Source organism: Corylus avellana, chromosome ca2 (genome assembly GCF_901000735.1).
Source record: "Corylus avellana chromosome ca2, CavTom2PMs-1.0".
NCBI lineage: Eukaryota > Viridiplantae > Streptophyta > Magnoliopsida > Fagales > Betulaceae > Corylus > Corylus avellana.
The window spans coordinates 47,915,146-47,936,255 of NC_081542.1; the positions used below are offsets into that span (position 1 = coordinate 47,915,146).

The following is a 21,110-nucleotide window of genomic DNA, read 5'->3' on the forward strand; positions in this document are numbered from 1 at the left end:
TATATAATTTTGAAAGTCAATGGGCCATGGCAGCTCCCTTGGGTTTGAATACAGGTGTATTCCAGGGTCCATACATTAAATTCTTAAAACATGGTATCAAGCAATCAAGAGATATATTTTTTGAATAAACTGATATTTAAAGCATTTGTTTTTTTCATTTTCCTTTTTTAGTAGCTATCTGCTATCTGGAATGAACAACTTTCAACGAGAGTTTAAAGTTGGTATTAAGTCTCATATATGAACAATCTCTATAAGTCTATTCTTCATAAATGCACACAATTTGGTTGATGGTGTCTACAGACTTAACAACACTTGGCAAATATGCCTTCTCCCTTTTCTTTCCATTTTTAAAACAAAAACTTCCAAAAAAAAAAAAAAAAACATTAGAGTAATGTTATATCAAATCCCCACGGACCCCTACCTAGCTATGCTGCAATTCATAAATGGATTTATTTAAGAGTGTTTAGATTATTATAAATTTTTACCATTAAATTATTTATAAAATTTAGAGTAATGTTATAAATTAAGTTTTTATTTTATTTTGTTGATGTGAAATTGCCAATTAGCCGTTAATTTTTAAATAAATTATTCAGAAGTTGATTAGCAGTGGCATATCAACAAGTTAAGTTAAATGTAGAGTATATAGCATTTTTTTTACAGTTTATAATTTGAGAAATAGTAATGTTAGAAACCACAATTATATCTCACTATTATCTTATCTTCCTAACATGACCGTACGAGTCAACCATTGACTAGTCTTTTATTAAGGAAAAAAAAACTAGGAAGTGATTGGCACACTAGGTGTGGAAAAATGAAGCCAATTTGATCAGCTCTTGTGTAAATCATTTATAAGGAAATTAGTATTCTTTCCATTTGGCTCACATGCTGCTCACAGGTTGGCTCGAATGGCCATTCAACATGTCATTGATACTATTTGGATGGGAGATATTCCCAACTACACCTATGATATAATCTTGATGGAGCAAAATGCTCTATGACCAATTGATACAAGTTACAACTGTTATCTAAAAAAAAAAAAAAAAAAGAACTTTCCATTTGAATATGACAACTTGGATTGGTAGGTGAGTTAATTTATGTTGGGAGTTAATGGTGTTAAGTTTATAACAGAGGATGCAATCAATGACATTTCATACAATAGACCTTTGTGTTGTGAGCCCACCTGGCACCCATGATTTTTTACCAAAGAGTTTTGAATTTATCATTTTAACAGACTGATTTAAGACTATTTTATCTAATCATATTCACTATATAAATTTTGTTACCAAAGAGTTTTGAATTTTGTTACCAAACGGCCAAAAGCATATCGTCGTTTTCTCTCGTTGATTATTTTTCATATGAGCCAAACATCAACAAATATTTTAAAAGAAAAAAATAATAATTTCATTGAAAATATTTTTCGACGAAAACATTTACATCAAAACAAACAAATTAAGCCTGGGAAATGTCATCAATGAATACTAATTTTTTGGGAAATTAATTTTTTCTTCTCTTATTTAGTTAATTTTGATGATGGGTAGGGCAAAGGTGACAAAGGAATAAGGAGAAGGATGTAAAAGGTGCCGGTGGTAAGGGACGGAATTAGAGGAGGCGGGAAAGGGCTATGTCTCCTTTTTTTCTTTTACTTACAAATTTATATATAATTAAAATATTTTATGTATTTATGGTTAAATATTTATATATAGGTAAACAAAATTCTTAAAATATTTATACATATTTAAGCATATATATATATATATTTTTCGGCCTAAAAATTAAATTTGGCTCCTATCAAAATTAAACTCAATATATTAATAGACCGGATTCTTCCAACCCAATCTATTAAACTAACGTTTATTCTTAAAACTAGCCTTCCTCCAATATCGTGTGCCCACAAAATATAAATTAGGATGTTAATTTGGAGACGCGTGACACCCAAGGGCCTTGTTTTTTAAACAAGAAGGGAATTTCAAGACACTGCTCACAATAAAAAAAATTAAAAAATAAAATAATGATTGATGTAAAAAAGTGGTATTGAAAAATTAAAAAAAAAAAATTTGTTTTGTAGTTATTTTTTTATTTGAATAGTAGTAAAAAATAAATGATGTGATATAAAAAGTGAATAATGTAATATATAAGTAAAAATGTTTTGATGTTAATTTTTTTGAAAGAAAAAAATGAAGTGAATAGTATATGGTAATGGAGTGTTATTTAACAAACACTAAAGTGTTTTGTTTGCATTGAAATAAGACACAAACTAAAACTTTATGTATATTTTTTAGACCAAATCCTAAAATGTGAAAATTTCAGGACATATTTTCATATAAATTTTTGTTTATTATTTTTCTTAAATTTAGTAGTAAAAGTATAAAGGTTAATAACTTTTTTAGTATCTGGGTTTTAATGTTTTTATTTTTTTTCCTTAGGTTTTAAAACATAACAAATCTAGTACCACAGATTTTGGAAAAGACTGAATCACCACCTCCATTAATTTCCGTCCATCCCAATTAACGGCAGTCCACGTCATATGCTCTTATATCGCGACACGTGTCTTAAAAATAATAAAAAATTAATAAACCTAAAAAAATTAAAAATTCTTTGGGGGTGACTGAGCCACCCCCAAGGCCGGTCTGGGGGTGGCCGAAACCACCCCCTGCGGCCCCTCTAGGGGTGGCCAAACCACCCCCAAGGCCAAAGGGGGTGGTATAGCCATCCCCCGAACCACCCCCTTTGGACTTGGGGGTGGTTCAATCACCCCCAGACAGGCCTTGGAGGTGGCTCAGCCACCCCTAAGGTCAAACTGGGGGTGGTTCGGCCACCCTCATAGAATTTTTTTTTTAGGTTTATTATTATTTTTTATTATTTTTAGGACACGTGTTGTGATATAAGAGCAGATGATGTGTACTGCCGTTAATTGAGATAGATGAAAATTAACAAAAGTAATAATTCGGTATTTTTCAAAATTTGAGGTACTAGATTTGTTATGTTTTAAAATATAGAGAAAAAAAAAATAAAAATATTAAAACTCATGTACAAAAAAAAAAGTTTTTAACCTAAAGTATAAAACCATTATCTCGGAGCCCATTCTAAAATGTTTATTGGGCCAGAAGAGAGTTTTAGCCCAAACACTCAAAGAGACGACCAAACACAAATTCTATTATTGCAAGAAACTGCAAACTACTACACGCGCACCAGCGAGATTTGTATATGTTGGGGGCCCTTGGGGAAGCGAAGCAAAAATTCTTTTATCAAATTATTGGAGACCCACTTCAAAGACATTGAAGAGTACTAATTTCAAAGCACACCATCTTGTTAAATGGGTCACATCCAAAATTTTTTTGGAAGTATTCTCATCTATTCGCCTTTTCTTTCGTCTGTTCGGATTTGGTAGGAAAGACCCCTTCTATCTTTTACCTTTCCTGTATTGCATAAGGACAAAAGGCAGAGGAAGAAAAAGGCAGAGGAAAAAATGAGCGAAGGAGAGACAAACATGGAGTGGTGTGTTTCAATGCCAAAGGTGGAACTACACGCTCACCTCAATGGATCCATCAGAGACTCCACACTGCTGTAAGCACTCCCTACTCTCTCTCTCTCTCGACTCTCTTTTGTGGCTAAAGTATTTAGCTTTGGCTTTGTTTTTAGGCTGCAGAGCATTTAGTCCTATGTATTTCTTTATTCTGAGGCCTTCTTTTGCTACAGTGAACTTGCAAGAGGACTGGGTGAAAAGGGTGTCATAGTTTTCTCAGATGTGGAGCATGTTATCTTGAAAAGTATGTCCATTGTTCTTCATTCTCCTTGGTTGCTGAGAAAATTTAGGAAAGAACAGAACTTTGACTTTACAATCTCTAAATTTTCATTATTGGTACCCAAGAAATGGAAAGCCTCAACTCAATTGTGCCAAGTACAGCGCATTTGGCTTAGTTGAGGTGGGGTTTCATTTCTCAGATGCCAAAAAATGTACGATGAAAAGTATGATTTTCTTTTGCTTCCTTTTCGCTTTTAGTTGTCTTACTTCTCAGTCTCCCTTGGAAGTGTTACTTTGATTTTATTGAATCTTGACATTGGTAACTCTACACGTTCTTCGGTTCAGATGACCGTTCTTTACGCGAAGTGTTCAAATTGTTTGACCTGATCCACATTCTTACTACTGATCACACGACTGTTACTAGAATTACCAAAGAAGTATGGCAACTTCCCTATGCATAAAGTTCTTTAACTCCAATGCTTTTACATTGATATATTTTTTCTCCCCCCTGGAAGACAGGTTATTGAAGATTTTGCCTCTGAAAATGTTGTATACCTGGAGTTAAGAACCACTCCCAAGGTACTTTAATGGAATTTTGAGTCTTTATATTCCTTGTGATTTATTCCTACTAAGATGATGTATGTCTTTGATTGATTAAGAAAATAATGGGTTTTATTTTTCACAGAAAAATGATTCTATAGGAATGACCAAACGCTCTTACTTGGAAGCAGTAATGGAAGGTCTAAGGGCTGTTAGTACGGTTGATGTTGCTTTTCCTGCTCATAACGTGGATGCTGGAAGTCCTACTAAATCTCCACCTGTAAATGATATGTGTAATGGACCAACAAGAAAAAAGATATATGTTAGGCTTCTTTTGAGTATTGACCGTCGGGAATCCACTGCAGCTGCAATGGAAACTGTATGTCTGGATATTTGGTTTGTGAGGTTCTTTTTAAGCTCATATGGTTGACAGGCGATGTGCTTAAGTATCTTTTCCACTTGTTGTAGGTTAAGCTTGCACTGGAAATGAAAGATTTAGGAGTAGTTGGTATTGACCTTTCTGGAAATCCTGTTGTGGGTGAATGGTACATACTCACTAGTCATTGCCCTGGGTTTTTTTGTAGTAGATGAGCATTGTCTTTTACTTGTTACAGAGATGTCATAATCTTAAGTTCTCGTTGTGTCTGAGGCAGGAACACATTTTTGCCAGCATTACAGTTTGCTAGAGAACATGGTCTTTATATAACGCTTCACTGCGGGGAGGTATGTTTGTCTTTCTAATGCCTGCAGCTTTATTACTGAAGTTACCCCTACTAGCTTATTTTCGTAACTTAGTGCTTGTAGGTACCTAATCCGAAAGAGATACAAGCAATGCTAGACTTTATTCCCCGGAGGATTGGCCATGCTTGTTACTTTGAAGAGGATGATTGGAAGAAGTTGAAATCCAATAATATCCCGGTTAGTTCGTCTGTGAAATTAATTCTTTGTTTGATCACGATGTTCAGTACCCTAGGATGATAAGTAATACCTTCTTGTAACTTTCGTTGAATGGATGCAAAGGAGTAGAGGCAAAAGCCTCATTGGTTCAATTAGTTTGCCAGTCCAATTTGGAAACTTTTTATAGATGATTGATTGATGAGATTAGGTCAATCAAAGGTTTTGAAACTTATTGTAGTTCGGCCAATGAGTTTAAAGTGTTTCTATTTGATGCCATCTCCAGAATGTTTGCACTGTGTGGAACCAAAGACATCTTCATTTAGTACTCCTGTATATGATGGAATACATGTCATCTATGTTGTCTTTATTTTAAGTTCATTGGCTTAATTTTCATTGTTTTCTGCAAAAATGATTTTAAATGATGATTGCCTAAAAAGTTAAGTGTTTTTTTTTTTTTTTTCTACATCTCACCTTCTACCTGCTGATGGAGGAAGGGCATGCCGCATGATTCAAGGACCATTGACAAATTTCTTAGTTTTAAATTATTTGGCTAGCTAACTTATTTGGTCGCTGTGTCTATTCACATTTCTTCAGGTTGAAATTTGTCTGACTTCCAACATCGTGACTGCATCAGTTTCCTCATTAGATGTTCACCATTTTGGTGAGGTCTTCTTCTTCTTTGTTAACTTAAAGCTCTAAATCAGAAGAATAATAAACAGACTAAAAATATCGCCCGACTAATTTTTCTAAATAAGCCTTGTCCATAAGTTATTAAAGCATACTTACTTCTTTGCTAGTGATAGAATTTGAAATCTCTCTCTTATAACAGTACATTTAATTATGCAGCTAATCTGTATAGTGGAAAACATCCATTAGTCCTCTGCACCGATGACGCTGGGGTGTTCTCCACCAATCTTTCCAGCGAGTATAATCTCGCTGCTTCTGCATTTGGTAGGTATTAATCTAGTGGTGCTGGTAACAGGATTTGGATTTAATAGCTACCCTCACTGACTACTTTGTTTCATTTGTTAACTACCCAGGTCTTGGAAAGAGGGAACTGTTTCTGCTAGCAAAAAATGCAATTGAATTTATATTTGCTAGTGATGGAGTTAAGCAGGATTTGAGAAGGACTTTTGATTTGGCCTCTAATAAGATGGATTTATGATTACATTGCCCTTGAGGGCATATAATAAAGCCTGCTGGTTCAGGTAGCCAGGTATCAGAACCTTTTGACTTAGTTGAAGCTGCAAAGATGTTTAATTTGTAATCATGATGATATTTGACTTTGAAACCTTAGCTTGATCTTGTCAAGTAGTCATTCCCTGTCTTTGGATGATTTGCTAGATCATTTTTGGGATTACAAGTAGCTGTATGAACAGCATGTAACTCAGTGATCTAGGAAGCAAGGATTGGCAGTTAGACCATGGCCATGCATTTTCATGGTCAAGATTTCTAATATATTCATCTTGATTTTTCTTTTCAATCCATGCTCTGTTCTTGGGTTTTGGCACTCTAAAGAGAAGGATACCACCCTTCAGGTGAAACATTGATCAAGCCCTCTTCGGGCCACCTTGATAACTTCTTATGCTATGCTAGAAAAATCAGGCCTTGTTTGTTAATGTGTTTTGAATTGCTTTTTAAGTTTGAAAAATAATTTTTGTGTTTTGAGTTTAAGTTGTTTGTTAATGTTTTTTGTTTTAAGAAGAGAAAACAAACGACAAAAAAACAATAATTTTAACAATCGGAGCCAAATTTTCCTTTAGAAAATAAAGCATGACCTCCTTTTCGTACATTGATAACTTTTTATGCCATATTAGTAGGAGGGCCCAAAATGGAGCCAAAATAAAATGCTGCCACATGAAATGATGTAGGTACTTCCAATGTAATATTTTCAATCTACTTTGTTGGCCCTACATTTACAACAACTAAGACTTAGAAGACTAGTGAGCCCCTTTAGTGGTCCTGTGGCTTGTGGTACATGTTTTATAGCGAAGCAAGCTTAAAAAGTTAAACGTTTTCGCTCGTTCTCTATAGATTTTTTGTTTGTTTCTTGTTCAGCAAGTAAAAAATTATAAAATTTTCTTATTCAATTTTTGATTCTTTGCAAGTGAGAAGTGTCATTTTTGTAGGGTGATTTGCATTTTGCAAGTTGTAGTGTTTGCTTTTCTTTACCAAGACCAACCGCTCGAGTTGCAATTAGAACTGTTCATCTCCATAGCTTCTACAAACCATCCCAGTTTGGGAATTTTGTCAAGTTCATTGCAACGCCAATTAGTCTGCACATAATTTCGCTTTGATCCTAGTAAAAGCATTCCCATTTTAGTTCTGCCTCCTGTTATTCAATCCGAGTAGTGACATCAACCCCCTTGGATTGTGTTTTTCTGCTCCTTTTTTTTTTTTTAATCATTTTTCTTTCTTTTTGGGTCTATTTTTGTTAGGGGTGTCAAAAATTACCGGAAAACCGGAAACCGGGGACCCAGTTTGAAAAATCCAAAAACCGGGTACCCCGGTTTTTACTGGGAATACCGGAACCGGGTTTATATTTTATTAAATAATATTTATATATTATTATATTATATATATTAATATTTTTTAATTTTTTTACGCTTAGGTTTAGGTCTCTCGTCTCCAATTCTTACTTCTCCCCTAAGTCCCCTTCATCTTCTTTTCTCATATCACGCCGCAAGCCCCTCCTCTTCTCCATTTTCTCCTCTAGTCCTCTTCTTCATTTCACTTCTCCATTTTTACTTTTTATTGTTTTAATGTTTTATTTATGTACCTAATTTAAAATGATTTTTATGGTATTTTAAAAAATTGAATTTTTATTTCTGTACCTAATTTAAAATGATTTTTATGGTATTTTAAAAAATTGAATTTTTATTTCTAAGGCCTATATAGGCAAAAACATTGATTTTTTTAGGATTTTTGGGCTTTTTTAGGTTTATTTTTTAATTATTTGGAACAATCACAACAAAGTCTCTTTAATTTTGACAAAAAGACTAATAGATTTTTTTTTTAAAAAAAAAAAAATTTAAATGAGCTAACTTATGAAAAAAAAATGGGCTTATTTTAGGCCCAATACCTAAAATAAGCTCAAAAACTAGTTTTCTTCAAAAATCGGTTACTGAACCGGGTAAAACTGGAACCGGCCGACCGAGGTCCAGGTTCTGGTTTCGGTTTTCCAAAATCGAGAACCGGGGTACCCCAGTTCTGGTTTTGGCCAAAAACTGGGAAACTAGACTGGGTTGACACCTTTAGTTTTCGTGTATTACTACTCGAAAAAAAAAAAAAAAAAAAAAAAAAAAAAAAAGTGAGATAAACCATTGTACCACGTGACGTGATGAGTAGAGAACTTTGATGAGATTCAGATGCAATTTTGCAAAGAGGAAATATTCGTGATCTCTCTTGTTCTTTTCTATATATAATGTTGTTACTATTGATATTAATGACTTATCAATTCAAAATTTTATTTCTTTAAATACGCCAGAAGTGAAATTTGTTGTTGTTTTTTTTTTAATGATTTTATCTGTTTTTAAATTTTGACTGAAAAAATGAACTCATGTTGTTGATGACTCAATTTGTACGTCTAGTCGTCTACTAGGCATGATCGTATTCGATGGAAGGTGAAAATTTTAGGCTTGACTTCCTCTAACGAACCGAAACCCGAAGGATTGTCCATCTAACAACGGCCACCTGGACAGCAAAATATGTAAATAAATTTGTTCATAAGAGCTCTATAAATATGTATTTATCCATTCTTGTACACAATCTAACAAAGTCGTGATTGGGTAATTTCTATGTCCAAGTGCATTGACTAACAAAACATGCTTCTGCTAATTTTAACAAAACAAAAAGAAATGGAGAAACAATCAAAATTTAGTAAAGAGCAATGCTAATCAAGGCACTAATGGATAAACATTTTTATTTTTTTTTTTAATTTTTTTTCTAAGCATAAATACTTTCAATCTTATGATTAGATCTTAGTGCTTGATCTAAAAGCCCATAGCATGAGTAAAAAAAAAAAAAAAAAATTCAGCATGAGCAGAACATACTTAATATTGAGAAAATAAATATAAAATATCATTTAACTCAAAAGTTTAAATTAAAAAAATAATTCGTTCCATTAAATTAACATTTATTTTTAGGACATTAAACTAATAAATCTAAAAAAAAAAAAAAAAAATTTGCTATGTGGTGTTTATGGTTAGATAAAATACAAGCACATCGTAATAAGGAGAAAGTGTATGTCTATATCATATAAAACGAGGCCGTTCCACAAACCAGCCGCGACTAATACAAACACCAACACCTTCGGTTTGTTTCAGCTTTAATTACATTTGTCTGTGTAAACTTCAACACCGGCGCTCTCTCTCCCGCCATTTAGCGCGTCCTCTTCGTCTCAAACCCCTAACCCTAATTTACATTCCATTTTGGCAAATCGCAATTCAAAAATCCCAAATTTCTTCTCTCTCAGACACAGAAATGATAAATTGATAAACGGCATGTCATTTTAGTATGACCCGAATGCCAGTCAACCTCAATTCCCAGCCGCTGGATCAGATCGTCGAGAAACGCTAATTTCCAAATCCGATTACACAATGTCTTGGGGATTGGGCTGGAAGCGGCCCTCGGAGATCTTCCACCTCGCGCTGAACTACGGCAATGAGGAGCCGGCGGAGAATCCCGGTCGGATGTCCTCATCGTCGTCGGCGAGCTCGTCTTCGTCTTCGTCGGTGTCGACGATGGTGTTGCAGGATCAGGAGCTAGGGTTTCGTATCGAGCTGGACTGGTCGGCTGGGGACGATGAGGACCAGGTGGCGCTGAGGCTCCAGTCGCAACTCATGGTGGCGCTGCCGATGCCGCAGGACACGGTGGTGGTGGACCTCCGGCCCGATGAGGCGTCGGAGGCGAATGTAGGCGTGGAGATGAGGGTGGTGAAGAGGAGGGAGCCTCTGAGGGCCGTGACGATGAGCAGGTCGGTCGGGTCGGGTCAGCAGAGCGATGGGGCGGGGGTGTTGACACGCTTGCTGAGGTCGGGTCTCGCAGTCACCGACGGTGTCTCCGACTGCGGCGAGCATTGGAAGAGCGTCACTTTGCTCAGTCTCTGTGGCTGTGGTTTGTCGGTGAGTCTTAATTTTTTTTTTTTTTTTTCTTTTCTATCTTTTCCTTTGAGAGGTATCTGCTTCAGTATAAGTGGGAATGTGGGGTTTTATTCATATGATATGATTTGATGTCTTTTTGCTATGTTTGGGGTGAGAGACCCAGGCTTCATAAAATGTTTGGCTTAGTTTTGTTCATTTTTTGGGAAAGCAAAACCAGCATGCTATAGCAAGATACACTCTTTTGTTTGCTATGGAATTTTCTTGCATAGACTTTTTTGCAGTGCGGTGGAGGGGAGGGTTGTTTAAGATGGCAAAAGAACAGATTCTGTTGTTTTTTTGATGAATAAGATTCTGTTATTTCTTTCTCTTGAAATGAATTGGCAATGTGAACTTTGCGGAAGTGGGGATTTGTGTAAATAATGGGATTCTGTGGTTCCTCTTGTTTCTCACTTCAGCTTTGGTGCAACAGCAACTGAAAGTTGCTAGATAGTTTCTAGTCTGCAGTTATTAGGCAATGGTGTGGTTCTAACTATTTTCAATATTTTAATTGAATCTTTGTGCTGCTTGTAAATATTGCTGATGTCAAGCTCTGTGTTTTTTTTTTAATCTGTATTGGTTAGTTGGGACTGAGACTTGGTTGATTTGAATTAGTCATTTTACTGTCTCTTAGTTGTGTATTATTGACAGGTATTCCCAGTAGAGGTAACTCGTTTACCACATCTTGAGAAACTATACCTTGATAACAACAAGCTAACACTTTTGCCATCAGAGCTTGGTGAGCTAAAAAGCTTAAAAGTGCTTAGGGTTGATTACAACATGCTGGTTTCAGTACCTGGTAAGCATGGAATTATTTTATATATCTTACTAGAATCCTTTATTGACTTGTTAAAATTAATGCAGCATGGTGTAATGGGTTGCAAAATTAAAAAACACACTACTTACATATCCTCCACCAAACCAAGAAAATTCAAGCATTTGTAGGATAATAGAAGAAAAACCACCCTTAGGAAGTTTCTTATTGAAAAACTGAGAATAAAAAAATCATAAACTGGCGGCCAAGCCGTTCTTATTAAACTTAAATAGAAACAGGGTCGCAACCCTGAGAAGAAGAAAAAGCCAAAAATAATTTGCCACAACTCAGTCGATCGAGATAGAAATCGCGCGGCAAAATTCCTACTAAACCAATCTCGGTCGATCGAACTTTGGTCGAGACATCGACCGGAGTTCTCGGGAATTAGTATTGAAAGGACCTGATCATCTCGGTCGATCGAGATTCGACCGAGCTATCTACCAAGGCTCTCAGGAATTAACACTGATGCTCACCCTGCATTCTCGCTCGATCGTGTCTTGTACCTTGGTTGAATGAGAATCTCTTCTCCAGTTTTTTGCATGAATCTGTTAGCCACCTGGTCGGCATCATAAATTATGTCAATTTTACATAGAATAAACAAAATTGACCTCATGGTATTGAGGTTAGGGTAGTAAGTTTTCATGGAATATTCACATTCATCTGATTTTGGTTGGAATTGCAAGCAGTAGAACTGAGGCAGTGTGTAGAACTCGTGGAATTATCATTGGAGCATAACAAGCTTGTTCGGCCTCTCCTGGACTTCAGGTCATTTTACGATAAAATCAGCATATTTTAGTCTATACTTTTTTCTACTTCTTGTTTCCACAAGCTTGTAAAGTCTATAAATCTTTCTGAGTTTAATTTTTTTTTTTTTCTTCCTTCCTTCTTTTTATTATAACTTTGTATGGTAGGGCAATGGCCGAGTTACAGGTTCTAAGGCTTTTTGGTAATCCTCTTGAATTCCTTCCTGAAATTTTGCCATTGCACAAACTACGCCATTTGTCTCTTGCAAATATCAGGATTGTAGCAGATGATAATTTAAGATCGGTGAATGTGCAAATAGAGGTATCAATGATGCAGCACTAGTACCAGTTTTTTGGATATATCTTTTCAAGTGTAGATAACATATCAAGTTGAATATGAATACCTTCTTTTGGTAATTGCAGATGGAAAACAGTTCTTATTTTGTTGCATCTAGACATAAGCTAAGTGCCTTCTTCTCTCTTATATTCCGTTTTTCTTCTTGTCACCACCCTTTACTAGCATCTGCACTAGCCAAGATAATGCAAGACCAAGGAAATCGTGTGGTTGTTGGTAAAGATGAGAATGCAGTGCGGCAGCTTATAAGTATGATCAGTAGTGACAACCGTCATGTGGTATGTTTTGGTAATTCTTGCTTTTATGGCTAAACTTTTATTTGTTTTATATATTCCTCTGTTGGGAATGGTCTTAATAATTATAACTTCTGACAGGTTGAACAAGCATGCTCTGCTCTTTCATCTCTTGCTGCTGATGTTTCTGTCACAATGCAGTTGATGAAAGCTGACATCATGCAACCCATTGAAACAGTGCTCAAATCTGTAGGTGAAGAAGAACTAATATCTGTATTGCAAGTTGTGGTGAAGTTAGCTTTTGCATGTGACACTGTAGCTCAGAAGATGTTGACCAAGGATGTATTGAAATCGTTAAAATCGTTATGTGCCCATAAAAACCCTGAGGCAAGTTCTCTACTTCTTCTCATAATATATTGGGTCTAATTTGTTCCCTGGTATTGCATGGACATGTAATGTTTAAGGTTTATCTTTCATTAGGTACAAAGGTTAGCTCTGTTAGCTGTTGGAAATTTGGCCTTCTGTTTGGAGAACCGCCGTATTCTGGTTACTTCTGAAAGTTTGCGGGAACTTCTCTTGCGCATGACAGTTGCCTCTGAACCACGTGTGAATAAAGCTGCAGCTCGTGCCTTGGGAATTCTTGGTATGTTTCTGGATCTAATTTATCTCTGTTTTGAGCTTGTTTATTCTGATAAGGATTGTTTATTTTGTGCCTGTTTAGGGGAGAATGAAAATCTACGGCGCGCAATAAGAGGGAGACCAGTAGCGAAGCAAGGACTGCGCATACTCTCAATGGATGGAGGTGGCATGAAAGGTCTGGCAACTGTTCAGATTCTTAAAGAAATTGAGAAGGGAACTGGAAAGCAGATACATGAGATGTTTGACCTTATATGCGGAACATCAACGGGTGGCATGCTTGCTGTTGCCCTTGGTATCAAGCTAATGTCCTTGGAAGAGTGTGAAGAAATATACAAAAATCTTGGTGGGTATGCTACACATGGAAATAGCATACATGAACTTTATATTTATCTATCAAATTAGTTATCTCGTTCTGAATTTATGGCAATTGTAGGAAAACTTGTCTTTGCTGAACCTGTGCCAAAGGACAATGAAGCTGCAACTTGGAGAGAAAAGTTGGATCAGCTTTATAAGAGTTCATCACAGAGTTTTAGAGTTGTTGTACATGGATCAAAAGTATGGATTATTCCTATTTCAAGTGTGCTTTACTTTCTTTGTATTCATTCAACCAAAAAATAAATTAATAAATAAATAAATAAAAAGTTTCATGATATTGTTGTTATGTGGAGGTGTGCATAGGTTAAGACTTCTTGGAAGAAAATTAATATCTTTCACAATATTGTCTTCGTTTTAACAACATTCCTTTTCTTTTGGGGGTGGGGGAGGGAGTTGGAGGATAACTTCTTCTTTTTTTAAATCTAATCCAGCAAGCTGCTAACTATCTAAGTAATTTGCATTATGTATTGTATCTATGATTATTTTATCTTCTGTGAATCACCTAGATTCTCAGAAGGTTGTAATTTTAGTGGATGAAGCAATGTTTTTATTTGAAATTGGTCTACTCATTATATTATAAGACGTCTGTTCTTTTGTATCTAGTGTTTTTATTGCTCCCTACACCTTGGACACACAGACTATAATATATTATCTTGCAGCACAGCGCAGATCAGTTTCAGACGTTATTAAAGGAAATGTGTGCTGATGATGATGGGGACCTTTTAATAGAGTCTGCAGTGAAAAACATTCCTAAAGTGTTTGTTGTATCAACCTTGGTGAGCTTGATGCCGGCTCAGCCTTTCATATTTCGTAATTATCAGGTTCGATCCCAAGAGTTCCTGTTGTTATTTCATTCTAACACATTATCACCCTAATATTGGCATTTAAGCTTGGCATACTGTTGCATAGGTGTATGACAGTTATGGTCATCATCTTAACTGTGTGTTTTTGGCAATTTCTTTGAATCATCTTTTTTTGTTTCAAATTTCAGTACCCTGCTGGAACTCTAGAGTTGCCTCTTGCAATTTCAGAAAGTTCAGGAATTTCTGCGATAGGGTCACCTACTACAGGTGCTCAAGTTGGCTACAAGCGCAGTGCTTTTATTGGAAGTTGTAAGCATGAAGTATGGCAAGCTATAAGAGCATCTTCTGCTGCTCCTTATTATCTTGATGATTACTCAGATGGTATTCTTTTCTTGTACTTGTTTAAACAGACTCATCTTTTGGTTATTGTCACCATTCTTTTCTTAATTAAGATGGGCGTATTGGGACCCTTTTTCTTGTTCTATTTTCTCTTGAATTTGTAATTTTCTCCTACAATTTCTCTAGATGTACACCGGTGGCAAGATGGTGCAATAGTGGCGAACAATCCTACAATTTTTGCCATAAGAGAAGCACAGCTTCTTTGGCCTGATACAAGAATTGACTGCTTAGTTTCCATTGGGTGTGGTTCTGTTCCGACAAAGGTAACTGCAAACTGCTTTTTTTTTCTTTTTTTTTTTTTATAAGGGCCAGCTATGAAATTATTGCTTTATCGGTTATATATCAACTTTTTCAGAGTAATCACAATAATTTTGTGAACATGAAATGGTGAGCAAAATTTTGTTCTATGAGAACCCTAATCTTATTTAGACTTTATTTTTCTCTTCACCCAACTCATATAAAAAGACCAGAAAGTTATGCCTATTACGCTTGAACTTCCAACACTGTGATATTCTAAATAACAAAATCAAATAAAAAGGAAAAGATAAAAAAGAAACTTTTATAGCCTCTAGTCAGAGTTTACTTGGGAAGCCCTACTATACTATTGAGCGACTGCTTGTTCATGATGAAAAATGTTTCTTTGTTATATTTTTGACATTTTTCTTTTGCCCTTCTCTTTCTGGTGTCTTGTATTTGTGATGAACGTTTATAACAACAAACGTTTAGTCAAATTTTATAGAGATCTTGTTGAAGACTCCCTGTTGGGCAAGATCTTGTGGAGAGGCATTTTCAGGAGGGGGTGAGGGTCTTGGATGTAGATTTCCATGTTGCTTTTACTATTCCTGACAGTGAGAACCTGACCAACCCATGCTTTCGTGGCCATTAATTTATCATTTGTGCATATACTATAGGGAGATGTGGGCTGTTATGCACTTATGTATCTCAAAAGTACCATGTTATTTGTAAATATCTTCTAGATTATTAGGATTACTCAGTTATGCATGACTTTCTTCCCCCCTTTGGCAAAAGACATTGAAAAGGACAGCTATACTGGAATATCTAGACATACTCAAAGAATAAGAGGGATTGTAAAGCTATTTCCATTACAAACAACACTGTGAACACTAGTGATTCTAATCTAAACTTCCGAGGGTGCGGTGCACGGGTTCAAGGTTTACTCTGCAGGGATGAGTCCGAAGGGCTCTACCTTGTCGAGGTTCCCCGTCATCCAAAAAAAAAAAAAAACTAGTGATTCTAATCCATGAAAGAATTTTATATTGTCACTGAACTTCATAATTGTTGCTTTATTTTATTGATTCATAAAAATCTTTACTGTTGTAGGTACGGAAAGGTGGTTGGCGTTATCTGGATACTGGACAAGTGTTGATTGAGAGTGCATGCTCTGTGGATCGGGTAGAGGAAGCTTTAAGCACATTGTTGCCTATGCTCCCTGAAATACAATATTTTCGATTTAATCCAGGTATGTTGTTGACTTTGGAGTTACATATAATGACAAAAAGAAAGGGTGGTTCTGTAAATGGGCTTGGCTTGCCCGGAGCCTTAGTTGGCTTTGTTAATTCATTGAATTAGCTAAGCTCAAGCCATATTGACCCGGCTCATTGGCTTGTGAGGCTCAATGAAAGTGTAGCTTTGCATTTTTTCAACACTTGGGTTAGACCTTTTTTTTTTTTTTTTTTTTTTTTTGAGAAGCTCATTATTCTGCGATGTTATTGCTTTAAATACTACTCTGTTGTGTTTTAATATGTATGGAAAAAAAAAAAAAAAAAAAAAAAAAAAAGAAGTAAAAAAGGCACATGTTGTGCCACCTGAGCCATAAAAGCTATTGATTCTAGCGAGTGTATGCTGAGCCAAAATCAAGCTAGAGTTTTATGGCTTTGAGTTGAGTTGGAGCTCAGCACGAGCTCCCTCAATTTTGACGGAGCTGAGCTTGAGCTGTCAGATACGTGACACAGCTATCCAGCCTATGCATGGATGTAAAATATTTTCTCCTTTGTTCCTATATCATCCTTAAATAGTTTAGTGTTTTTTATTTTTTATTTTTTTTTTTAAGTTTTGAAGTAGTCTACATGTTTTACCATTGTAGTTGATGAACGTTGTGATATGGAATTGGATGAGACTGATCCAGCTGTCTGGCTAAAGTTGGAAGCTGCAGTAGAGGAATACATCCAAAACAATTCTCAGGCCTTGAAGAATGTCTGTGAGAGACTTCTTCTTCCTTACCAAAATGAGAAGTGGTCAGAGAATTTGAGAATTCAGCATTACCCCAAGTCAAAGGGGTCAACTGTAGGTACTGGCACTGATATTTCTGTAATTGGTTTCTGTAGGAATTTATTTTCTCTAGTCCTTTGAAGTTTTTTTTTTTGGATGAATAAATAATCCTTTAAGTTCTTCTGGTATTCTGCTGTTCTAGATATGAATGGCCCATCGCTAGGTTGGAGGCGTAATGTACTACTTGTTCAAGCTTCACATAGTCCAGATTCAGGAAGAACCATGCACCATGCTCGAGAACTTGAGTCATTTTGTTCCCGTAGTGGAATACGGCTAGCCCATATGCAAGAGATTTCAGGGACTGTGAAGACAGTGCCAGCAACAACATTCGCAACCCCATTTACGTCACCGCTATTCACTGGAAGTTTCCCATCAAGCCCACTTCTGTACAGTCCTGATTTTGGTCCACAGAGGCTTGGCCGAATTGATATGGTCCCACCTTTAAGCTTAGATGGCCAATCTGGAAAAGCAGCTGCATCACCACCGATGTCTCCTCCCGGACCCAGGCAGCTTTCTTTACCTGTTCGATCACTGCATGGGAAATTACAGAACTCACCGCAAGTGGGCATTATACATTTGTCCCTTCAAAACGATTCGATTGGTTCAATATTAAGGTAAACATGCCCCTGTTGTTTCAGTTGCAATTTGTGCATGTTGATTTGGTTCAAGCTATAATTTCCTAACCTGCTGGCTACTTATTTCTCTAGTTGGCAGAATGACGTATTTGTGGTTGCTGAACCTGGAGAGCTTGCAGATAAATTTGTACAGAGTGTTAAATTGAGCTTGTTATCCATGATGCGGAGGCATCGCAGAAAGGAGGGGTCACTGCTTACCAATATCACAACTGTTTCTGATTTGGTCGCATTTAGACCATACTTCCAAATTGGATGCATTGTCCATCGTTATATAGGACGCCAAACCCAAGTGTGTGCCGTTTACTTTTCTCTCCTGATGTTTTCTTTTGTTATTAGTAGGAATTTTCAAACTACTAAATATGGTCTGATCGGTGGTCACATTTTTTGAAGGTCATGGAAGATGGCCAAGAAATTGGGGCATATATGTTCCGCAGAACAGTCCCTTCTATGCACTTAACTCCTGATGATGTTCGTTGGATGGTATGTTCTTGGCTTTCACAAACATTTACATAGTTTGAAGTTTTCTTCTAAATTTTGAGGAGATTTAGAAATGGTAAATCGTTTAATATATATTCACTGTTCAACTTCTGTAGCTTTCCTCAATTGGAATACCTTACCTTTCGTCAGTGGCCATTAGCTACTGTTAGTACCTCCAAAAGTAGTCCTGGATGTGGTCCTTTGGACCATTGCATCAGCATAATTGTTTATGTCATGTTGCAATTCCGTAATACTTTATGATGCGGTGTTTCTCTATTACTCTAGGAGATTCTTGTCGGGCTTATAAACAAGATTTAGAGAGTGATAACCTTGAATTAAAGGGGAAGTGATGGCAAGCTCATAGTTTACTAACAAGTTCCATCTTGTTAATTGGAAGAAGGTTTGTACTCCCCTTCAACTTTGAGGCTTGGGAAATAGGAGTTTTCTCCTTTTCAATCAGGTTCTTTTGGGAAAGTGGTTATGGAGGTATGCTGTGGTGAGAGACTTTTTGGCGACAGGTAGTGGATAAAAAATATGGTAGTCTGGCGGGTGGTTGGTGCTCTATTGTTGTTTCTGGGCGATATTGGGTGAGTCTAGAATATTAGGAAGGGCTGGGATATGTTTTGACATGATGCTTAGTGTGGGGATTGTTCTCTGAAGGAAAACTTTCCAGAGTTATTTTGCATTGCAAGGGATAGGGATGCTATGGTGGCTGACCACATGTTTGCTCATAATGAAAAAAATTCTGCCTAGTGAATTTGAGATAAAAGACTTGGACAATTTGGAATACTTTATGGGTATTGAAATAGCAAATTGAGACGTGGTATCTTCTTCTCCCAGCGTAAATATGCTCTTGATCTACTTAAGAAATGAGGATGCTCAGTTTTATGGTCATTGACAATCCTGTAGATTATGACAAAATGTTAGAAGAGAGTGATGAGAGTTCTCTGGTAGATAAAGGAAGGTACCATCGATTGGTTAACAGGTTAATATATTTGTCACATACTTGCCTAGGCATTGCCTACACAGTAAGTGTAGTGAGCTAGTTTATGCATTCACCCCGGAAATCTCATATGGAAGTAGTTTACAAAAAAAATCGATATTTGAATTCTTTTCCTGGGAAAGGGTTGTTGTTTGCCCGACATTATCATCTAAAAGCATAAGGTTATACATATGCAGATTGGGCTGAGTTGTCATGGATCAAAGATCTACTTCGGAATACTGCACTGTTGTGGGAGAAAATCTTGTTTTTGTAGTAAGAAACACTCGGTAGTTGTTAGATCTAGTGTAAAAATTGAGTTCCAAGCCATGGCCCATGACAAATGAGTTATTCTGGTTGAAGATTTTATTGAAATAACTTAGATATGATCGCAAGGAGCCTATGAGCCTATACTACGAAAATAAGGCCTCGATTAATATCGCTCATAATCCAGTTCAACATAATCGAACTAAATACATTGAAATTGATAGACATTTTATTGAGGAAAAGTTGTGTGCAAGGTTGATTTGTACACCTTATGTGAAGACAGCGGATATTTTAACGGAGTGTCCAATAGTGTTCTCTAGCCTTGTGCAAGCTAGGCATGTGGGATTTGATTTCGTTTCCATTCATTTTCTCATTTATTGTAATCCTGTATTAGTGTGTGTTGCTTCTCTATATAAACAAGTGTAGATGTATCATTGAATCATTGATAAATAATGAGAATTCCTCATTATCTTTCATCTTAATTGTAGGTTGGAGCTTGGAGGGATAGGATCATAATTTGCACGGGAACATATGGGCTTAATCCGAGTCTGATTAAGGCCTTTCTCGACTCTGGTGCCAAAGCTGTTATATGTTCTTCAACCGAACCCCCTGAAACGCAGCTGGCAACCTTCAATGGATCAGGGGAGTTCAATATTTTCGAAAATGGTAAGTTTGAGATCGGAGAGGAAGAGGCAGAAGATGAAGAAGCTGAACCTGCCAGTCCAGTGAGTGATTGGGAAGACAGTGACCCTGAAAGAAATGGTGACCGTTCTCAGAGTTTTTGGGATGAAGATGAGGAGGAGCTGTCGCAGTTTGCCTGTGAATTGTATGACTCTCTGTTCCGGGTTGGTGCAAGTGTAGATGTTGCTCTGCAACATGCTCTGGCCTCACATCGGAGGTTAAGGTACTCCTGCCATCTCCCCAGTAGACAATAATTTCTTAAATAAATACCATACATAAAAATGAAAGTCATAGTCAACAAAAATAAAATTAAAGCAAGGATGAAATCAGGGGGAGTGAGGGGAATATAATTTAGTGGTACATAAGAAAATAAGAGGAAATATCCAATTTTGAGGCTTACCAAAAAAAGAAATTGTTTTGTTTGTACTCATTTCATGGAAGTGTAGCAGTCTACATTTTGAATGATGCATTCTTTCTTCTAATTCATTTTTATTTAAGTCTTGTATCTCTTAGGCCAAATTGTCATTATGTGAGTGTACTTGGACGATTGAGAAGAAAGAATTTTGAATTTTCCTTCGACTTGGTCTATACAATTGTTATCTTTTACCTTGTGAGATGCATGTGCTTTTTTAATAGTATTTTCTCTAACTTTGTTAATGCTAATAAAAATGCATGCATTTTTTATATGTTCAAAATAATTTGCTCCAATTCAATTTGGCGAAAAACTCTACCCACTTTGGTATTTGAGGATAGAAAGCTGCGTGGGACGAAGATTGGCTGCAATTTGCTGACCCACTTAGCCATCTGTTCTAGTGGGGCTGCTCAAATTGGCTACAATTTGCTAAACTAATTGTAGCCAAAGCGGCTATATCAAGGAACCTAAAGCATATACCCCGATGGCTTCAATGGTCTGAGATGGCCCCATCGAGATTTTATCTTAAACTACGATCTTGAACACAATGGGACCCATCATTATGGGTGTTTCCGAACGCTCGTCAATTAAGGCGCTCAAAGCATAATCAGTGGTTGGACGACCAAAGCTATTCAAATACAATTCTATCACGGAATGAAGAAAATGATTTCTGTCACTTCACTTAACGAGTT

At 36.4% G+C, this 21,110-nt stretch overlaps 2 protein-coding genes across 2 annotated transcripts; both read left to right on the plus strand.

Moving 5' to 3' along the window:
- The first annotated feature begins 3,348 nt into the window (after nt 1–3,348).
- LOC132170835 (N6-mAMP deaminase) lies at nt 3,349–6,662 on the plus strand. The gene is made up of 11 exons (XM_059581956.1): nt 3,349–3,564; nt 3,697–3,767; nt 4,088–4,179; nt 4,262–4,321; nt 4,428–4,661; nt 4,751–4,827; nt 4,936–5,005; nt 5,087–5,200; nt 5,774–5,840; nt 6,026–6,130; nt 6,220–6,662. Exons 1-11 carry the CDS (start codon nt 3,467–3,469, stop codon nt 6,342–6,344), a joined length of 1,113 nt encoding a protein of 370 aa, XP_059437939.1. The 5' UTR covers nt 3,349–3,466; the 3' UTR covers nt 6,345–6,662.
- Nucleotides 6,663–9,491: 2,829 nt separating this feature from the next.
- Nucleotides 9,492–20,620, plus strand: LOC132168773 (phospholipase A I). The gene is made up of 18 exons (XM_059579806.1): nt 9,492–10,302; nt 10,969–11,116; nt 11,818–11,896; nt 12,043–12,196; nt 12,298–12,507; nt 12,604–12,849; nt 12,943–13,105; nt 13,184–13,444; nt 13,535–13,656; nt 14,136–14,297; nt 14,468–14,660; nt 14,805–14,941; nt 16,020–16,158; nt 16,783–16,986; nt 17,110–17,581; nt 17,675–17,891; nt 17,993–18,082; nt 19,814–20,620. Exons 1-18 carry the CDS (start codon nt 9,778–9,780, stop codon nt 20,258–20,260), a joined length of 3,969 nt encoding a protein of 1,322 aa, XP_059435789.1. The 5' UTR covers nt 9,492–9,777; the 3' UTR covers nt 20,261–20,620.
- The last annotated feature ends 490 nt before the right edge of the window (nt 20,621–21,110 follow it).